Genomic DNA, 7,827 nt, shown 5'->3' on the forward strand with positions numbered 1-7,827 from the left:
GTCAAAGGGCTCCTTGGGGCCCCCAAATGAAGAAAAGGCACAGAAACAGTGCTAAGAGTCTAGAACTTTCATTCTCTGGCAGCTGCCTTAGCCCTATTCTGGACCACAGTCACAAGCTGTCCAGCTCACAACCTGCATTTGCCTCTGGTCCGTGGAGACCCCAGCCTAGCTGAGAGGGATTGTAGTGTCATGACTGTACCATAACTCACGCCCCTTCCCCCACCCCCTGCTCCTTCCCCGGTCCAAACACCCTTCTGACCTGCTCCAACTGCAGGGTGACAGAGATGCCTGAAGCATTATGTCTGACTCTAATGGTGGCTTCAGGGGGACAAAGGAAAACTTGGCTGGCTGACCTCTGGGCGATTCGGTTCCTTGGTGGCCGGTGTCTGTACCCCCAATGTTGTGCAGTTTTTCCCACTAAAATAAGCACTGAGAGGCAAGACTGTGTCCTCTGAACTGTCTGCAAAGACTGCGGGCTGCAAGAGAGGGCAAGGCTTGATCGGCGGGGCTGAGGCAGATCAAGCACTAAGTCCTTCAGTTTTTCAATCCCAGGTCCTGAGTGAAACTTGAATACTTGTCTACACTCCTGGTCCTTAGTAAGCATGGTGGAGGCAAATCTTGTCTGGAGAAAGCCCAAGTCCAACACAGTACTTAGTGAACAGGGAGGCACGTGAATGCTGAGTGACAGGTGCCACAGGCCAAGCCGAGTCCCACTTGTTCATCTAGGTTGGGGTTATCAGAGGGAGGCCAACCCAGGGTCTCCTGTCCATGGGCTGGGGAGCAGCAACAGTCAGGAGCAAGAGCCCAGCCCACCTCCCCTAGGAGGCAGAGGGAAGGGGGCTGAGTGGTTGTCAGGCGTGATCTTCCCCATCTGCGACGTGGCGGTAGCCAGGAGGCTGGGCCTGCATCCGGAAAAGGACGGTGAGGAGCAGCACTATGAGGAGGAAGAGGATGGAGCCACATACAGCCAAGGCCACGATCACCTCTGGGCACGGGACGGGGAGGGGGAGAGAAAGGGCATATCAGTGTTCATCGGGCAAATATCTGACTGTCTACCACACACCAGGTGCTCTTCCAACGGAGACATACACAAGTTAGTGACAGATGCTCTAAAGAAAAGCAAAGCAAAGAGAAAAGGATGGAAAGGTAGGCCAGTCGGGAAGGAATCACTGAGGAAGGGACAATTGACTAGAGACCTGGAGTCACTGAGACACTTGAATCTGAGAGAAGAGGGTCTTGGGGCAAGGGCGGAGCATGTGGGTAGACAGGAAGCAAGTATAAAAGACCCTAACGTGGGAATAAATTTGGCAAATTCTAGGATCAGCTACGAAATCAGGATCACTATAGCAGAGTGAGTGAGGGGCAGACCAGAGCAGAGGATCAGACAAGAAGCGCCTGGAAGGCCATGGGGAAGAACTTGGATTTCGTTCTAAATGTCATGGGAAGCCGCTGGAAGATTTTAAGAAGGGTATTGGTATATATATATATATATATTTTTTTAAAGATTTTATTTGACAGAGAGAGAGAGAGGAGAGAGGCAGGCAAAAGGAAAGTGAGAAGCAGACTCTCCACTGAGCAGAGAGCCCAATGTGGGGCTCAATCCCAGCACCCCGGGATCATGACCTGAGCTGAAGGCAGACACTTAACCGACTGAGCCACCCAGGTGCCCCAAGAGGATATATATATATATATATATATTTTTTTTTAAGATTTTATTTATTTATTCGACAGGATAGAGACAGCCAGCGAGAGAGGGAACACAAGCAGGGGGAGTGGGAGAGGAAGAAGCAGGCTCATAGCAGAGGAGCCTGATGTGGGGCTCGATCCCACAACGCCGGGATCACGCCCTGAGCTGAAGGCAGACGCTTAACCGCTGTGCCACCCAGGCGCCCCTCAAGAGGATATATTTTAAAGGTCAAGCTGATAGGATCCGATAGTGGACTGGATGTGGGGTCTGAGAAAGATGGTATTCAAGATGACTCATAGGGTCACAGTATTCAAGCAGGTAACTAATGTGGCACTTGCTAAGATGGGCAAGCCTGGAGGAAGAAAGGATTTAGGAGTAAGAGTGTTTGGTTTCAGGCGTATCAATTTGGAAAGACCTCAAGTTAGCAGTTGGATATGTGAGTCTGTAGCTCAGAGAAAAGGTCACGAACCTGAGTCGTCAAAGGATGGGACCTTGCATGGAGGCAGTATGTGAAGCCATGAGGCTGGATGGGACCGCCTTGGGCGTGGGCACAGATGGGGAAGGGCGAGGATAAGACCTAGGCCATCCATTGTTTAGTGGGCAGAAAAAGCCAGTAAGGGAGCAACCTATAAGTCGAAGAAAAACCAGAGAAGCCAAAAAAGTGTCTAAAGAAGGAAGGGTCGATTATATCATGCCACTAAGAGATGCGAGAAGCTAAGAACCAGTCAGGCTTTGATAGGAAGCACTGGTCCTTTACGAAAGTGGCTTCCCTGGAGAAGGTGACACAAGGCTGTGTAGCATGAGTCTGACAGAATGGGCACTGAGAAAGTTGAAACCAGAGTCTAGGCAAAGGATTCCACTTTCACAGGGAACAGAAACGGAGCGGTGGCTGGAGGAAGATGGGGCCCTGACGGGTCTTCCTTACGCTTTCAAGATGGGACTGACCCAGTAAACAGGAAACACTGAGGCCCCGCAAGTCCCTGTGGAAGGGAGAAGAGATGGACCCGGAGCATCTGCGGAGAGCTTGGCCTTAGGAAATAGCTTATATCAGCAAGTAAGCTGGAAGACCTGCTGGTGGGAGGATGAACCCGTACGCTCCTGGACACCACTTTTTTCCTCAGTGATATGAGAAGGGAGGCCATCGCCTGAGAACGAGGAGGGAGAAGGTGAGGAATGGTCTCAGGGTGGGGAAGTGAACCATCTAGGGAAATGAGTCAGAGGGCGATAGGGGTGAGAGGTACAGCAGCTCTCTGGAGACCTGTGGGAACTGAAAGTTGTTCTGGGATGTTCCTCGCAGAGGCAGGCAGCAGCTCACCTGTGTCCGCGGGGCCGCTTGCCAGCTGGCACTCCTGCTGCCAATCCTTGGGCACGATGGGCTCTGTGAGGTGAAGGAAGTCCTGCAGTGGGCAGCGGTGAGGGCAGCCAGGCAGGACCAGTGGCCAGGGAGCCTTATTACTCTCATTCCGAAAGTACATCTCCACTGAGAAATTCCTAAGGGTTGAGAGGAGACGAGATGGAAGCGGCTCAGCAGGCCTGTAACTGAGCCATTGGGCTGCCCACAGTGACCACACGAGTGCCCCTCCAGAGGGCGGACTGGGAGCTGCACTCACCCGTTATCTTCCTGGTACAGTTCAAATATGTGGCAGGAGGCGTACGGGGCCTGTTCCCCATTGTAGACGTCCAGTGCCATTTGCAGAGCGACCAGGGTGGTATCATGCTGTAAGAGAGGGGAGCTCCCCATCAGCCCTGCTCACCCCCTGGCCCCCATACTGGCGCTGAAGAGAGAGGAAATCCAGCTCCTCGCTTGACGTCAGCATGCTGGGGACTACAGGAGCTTACCGCAGAGTAAACCAGCAGCTTAGGGAGCTGGGAAGAGGTTGCCATCAGGGTCAGGTTCTTCCGTATCTGAGCCAGCAGGACGCCTGAAGGAGAAGAGTCCCCAGTGTCAGTGGCGCCACCTACCCCTGTCTCTGAGCAGACCTATCTGTGCCCCTTCACCCTCTGCTAGTCCTGAGTCTGATCACCTGCATGGGGAACTCTTCTTAGGGGCATGGGAACCATGCAGGAAGCTCTCGGCACCCCTGTTCTCTAAGAGCTTTCACATTTACAGAGGGAAGCAAGATAAAATGAGATATCCGTATTTCCACACAGATACAGAGACCTGCCCATTTAAAAATGAGCTGCAAGGCCCTGCCCATAGCCAAACAATTACTCCAGACTGGAACAAACGTAAACTTAAGGTTGCTTCAGAACACACAAGATGGCGGCTGCGTATGCGAGCTCTGCCATGTGCGGGCTCGGGCAGCTGTGCCAGCCGGCCCTCCCTTGGGTGCTCGCATCAAGAAACTGGCATCTGTGTTACTCTCAGCTTTCTTGCAAAGTGACCCCCGGTGATTCTCTGGAGATAGGTATTCACTGAAGGAGACAGAGAGTCTTCTGACATGGCTGACACTTGAGAATATGAATGGTAGAAAAGAAGCACACAAACTTGACCGTGGTCATTCTACAGTGACAGAGGAGCTAAGCATTTGGAGGAACTGGGAAGACGTCAGTGGCTAGCGGGAGGTCCGGTTGTGAAGGGGCAGAGAGCACTACAGCTGGAGAGGGAAGTGTGTGAGAAGCCCTCCAGAGCAGATTTTTAATGCTGAAGGGTCCTGAGGAGGGGAGTGACGCGCAGCTCTTGTCACTCACCCCCCTGAAGCCGGGCCTTCTCCGCCTGCTCGTAGATCCCGAAGAGGAAGCGGAAGCTGAAGTCCTTTAGCCGGCTCAGACGCTGCATGGTTTGGGGTGAGGCCCAGGGCGGCAGGACCAGCCCGTGTGTTTGCTGTGTAGCGCAGCGGGCAGGTTAGCTCCCCAGGCCTAGGCCAGAGCCTCTCCGGGGACAGCTCTCCTCCCCAGCGGGAAGGTGCCTGTGTGTGTGTGAGGGAGGGAGAGGAGACATGAGGCTGAGGGACTGGAACCAGGAGACATGGTGGACAGGACACAGGAAAGGAAGCTCAGGCACGAAAAGCGTGACTCAGCAGAACGGAGTCGGGTACCATGAGAGTTCTGGGTGGAGAGGGGCAAGAACTGCTGACATGTAATAAACCATTTCCCACTCTGAGGTTCTTTTTCACCCGTGAGGGAAATTCCTTTGTTTCACAAGAAGCGGCTTGCCTGGACCTCCCCGTGGGAGTGGTGTCCAGGCATTGTATGCTACTTGTCCTGGTCACCTGGGCCTGTGGAGGTGCGAGGGAAGAAGGGCCATACCGGGGACCCTAGGTGGGCTCACCTCACAGAAGAGTGTGTCATAGACATTCCAGACGGTCTCCAGTGTCACGTCTGTAAGCCCTGTCTTGTTGGCCACCATATCCAGAAATTGCTATGAAAAATGGATCAAGGGGATCAGCATTGCCCTGGGGGAAAGGACCAGTGTGGTGACCTCCACCTCAGCCCCACTCACTGCATTCTGAATACTCTCATTCTGATACTCTGGTGTCTGTCGGGTCTCGTTCTGCAGCTGCTCGTAACGGGGACATGGGCCCAACGGGAACTTCAGCAGCTGTAGACCGAAGGGGGGAAACAGAGGCAGAGAAGGAGTTGGGGATCAACAGGCTCACGGCCAGAGTCGTCCCTCTTACCGCCTCCAGGGAAGGGCTCGCCAGTCTTACCCTATCCTCAGCGATGGGCACAGTGTGGACGGGGATAGGTTGCCAAGAGATATTTGGGTTGAAACGCTGCATCCCGTTGGGAGGGAAGAGTCCAGCCAGGTTGGCCTCAGCACTCATGAGAGTACGGTCAAAGTCTGTGCTTCGCACGTAAACCTGCAGAGATTACAACACCAGTCTCACCTCTGGGGGTGGGGCGGGGGAGCTTTGGCCCCTGGGTGGGACTATAGGGGGAGAACCTGTTCTTGATGGTTACCCAGCAAATTGTGGCCCTCTCCCCCAATCTGACCTTCCTTGTCCCTCTTCTCCGCAAAGGCCCAAACACTCAGTTAGGGGCTAACTGTCACCACTCTGTGAAGAACTCCTGGAGGAATGGCTCTAGTTCAAATGCCCTCCCAGTCCCAAGTGCTTAGTCACTAAGGCTGTCAGTTCTGTCCCGTTTTCTAACAACGCCTATCTCCCTATCAACATCGGGGTCCTTGAGGGCAGAAACTGTCTCCAACAACACACACCCCTTTATGAAATGGCTTAGAGATCAGGGAGAGGAAATAAGGAACAGAGATAATTGCTTGTGCAAAAGGAGGAGGAAGCAGTGGGGAAGGGCAAGACCAGGATAGAGCTGGCCCTCAAGGGAACAATACCACTGAGAGACTCTTGAGATGCCTGTGGCCAACAGTGGTAACCAGAGGAACAGCCATCCCCATCCCTGGGGTAGAGGGCTTCAAGGAGCTGGAACACTTGCCAATCTTCCCTGACACGCCTTCTCTACATGTGATCCCTGCTCTTTTATCTCTTGGCCCTGGGAGTCTTATCATCTGTCACTCCCACTACATTCTAAGCTCCACGAAGACAGAGATCATATCTGTGTGGTGCACCATTAATGCAAAATGTTAGCACAGTGCTTTGCCCTTAGTAGGTACTCAGTAAGCATCCTGGATGGAAAATCCAGGTCATTTCACAGAATCAGAAAAGACTCTGCCAGGCCCTTAAGTCTGAACTTGGATGCTTGATCCATTTTGCCCTTTCCAAGTCAAGGAGGGGCAACTTGGCCTCTAGGACTGTCCTACACAGCTCTTGGATGTCTTGACCTGTAGGTGTAACCAAAAATGCATGCAAGGAGGCCAGAGTGCCCCAGGCTCCCTGAGGGCAGAGGGTGAGAACAGCAGGTTCCATTCCCCTTGCCTCTTGAGCTCCCAGCCTTACCTCTTGCCGGTGGTAGGAGGTGTTGAGAAAGCCGTGGTAGCGCTGCCGCAGAGCCTGGCCCAGCTCCCAATGCTGCCGCATCCCCTCCTGTGGGCACACCCAAGGGTTACCAGGGAAGGGACAGCTCGCAAGTCCCACAGGGCTTAGGCACTGTTGCTTTCCAAATTTCCCCTGGCTGGAAGGAGGAGTGGGTTAATCTGGGGTTAATTAAGGGGCCGATTGTGTATGACACCTGTCCTAGGCACAGAGGAAAGTAAGGTTAAGAAATCTGGGCAAAGTCAGCACCCACAGGGGAAATGACAGTATGGTGGGGCTCCCAAGTTCTGTAGCCTGCTCTCGAGGTCACTCATTCCACAGCACATCCGGAGTGGGGGCTGGCTTCTGACCCACCTTGGTTAGTTGACCAAACCCCTGAGGCCACTCGTCTTCCTGATAGGGGTCCTTGGGATATGTCTTCACTGGTGAACGGTCTCCATGTCGGTACAGCTGAGGAAACAAATGGTTTGCCTACAGGTCAGAAGGTTCCTCGATGGGGACACAGAGCCCACCTCTGCCCTTTTAGGAAGGGAAGCCCTATTCCTTCTGTGAAGCCTTAACTCTGCCCACTGCAAAAGACCCCCAACTCAGAAATAGTAACTTTGAACGGTTCCAGGGATTCTAATTTGTCCAACCAACACCACTGGAGACCATAGGCAAAGCCAAAGATACAGGTGGAAAAGGAAAACGGAAATGAAAGCAATGCAGGTGGTGGGGGAAATGCAGGGAAAATCACCAAAGGCTTAAGAGTGAAGGGTGAGTCTCTTGACCGTTCGTTCTATAACATCCGTGTCCCAAGACAGATTCACCCGACCTATGCCCTGATATAGAACTACGTACACCCCGCCACCCCCCAAAATAAGTCGGGCTCCACATCAATTCCGAACCAGGCCCCCAGCCCTCCAGGGCAGTCGTCTCCCCTTAAACCGGCTCCTGATCCATCAAAGACCCCGACCCCAGCACAAGCCCCGCCCCTCCCTCCAACAGCAGGCCTGTGCCCTTCCAGCTCTGGCGAGCCCTTGGGCCACCCCACCTCTCATTACCAAAGTAACGAAGCGCAGACTCCGGGCCTGGGTGGGGGGCATCACTATCAGGTTCACGCCAAGAAGGAGCTGGAGAAGAGCCGCCCCACTCCACGAAAACTGTCTGCCCGCCATCACCGCTAGAGACTGCTGCAAAAAGGCTGGAACCCGCTGCGTAGCACCTCCAGCTGCCGCCCGGACGCACCGGTAAGGACACACGCCGGAAGTGCCT

The 7,827-nt window shown here is 53.8% G+C and overlaps 1 protein-coding gene across 1 annotated transcript; it reads right to left on the reverse strand.

Moving 5' to 3' along the window:
- Positions 1-52: 52 nt before the first annotated feature.
- Positions 53-7,784, reverse strand: ACP2 (acid phosphatase 2, lysosomal). The gene is made up of 11 exons (XM_045786622.2): positions 7,617-7,784; positions 6,928-7,023; positions 6,538-6,624; positions 5,338-5,490; positions 5,130-5,228; positions 4,959-5,048; positions 4,379-4,511; positions 3,527-3,609; positions 3,298-3,404; positions 3,003-3,178; positions 53-985 (listed from the first exon to the last, which is right to left on the reverse strand). The coding sequence occupies exons 1-11, from the start codon at positions 7,728-7,730 to the stop codon at positions 852-854; spliced, it is 1,272 nt and encodes a 423-aa protein (XP_045642578.1). The 5' UTR covers positions 7,731-7,784; the 3' UTR covers positions 53-851.
- Between the last annotated feature and the right edge of the window lie 43 nt (positions 7,785-7,827).

Source organism: Ursus americanus, chromosome 24, assembly GCF_024610735.1.
Source record: "Ursus americanus isolate L20-20 chromosome 24, mUrsAme1.1.p, whole genome shotgun sequence".
NCBI classification, from domain to species: domain Eukaryota; kingdom Metazoa; phylum Chordata; class Mammalia; order Carnivora; family Ursidae; genus Ursus; species Ursus americanus.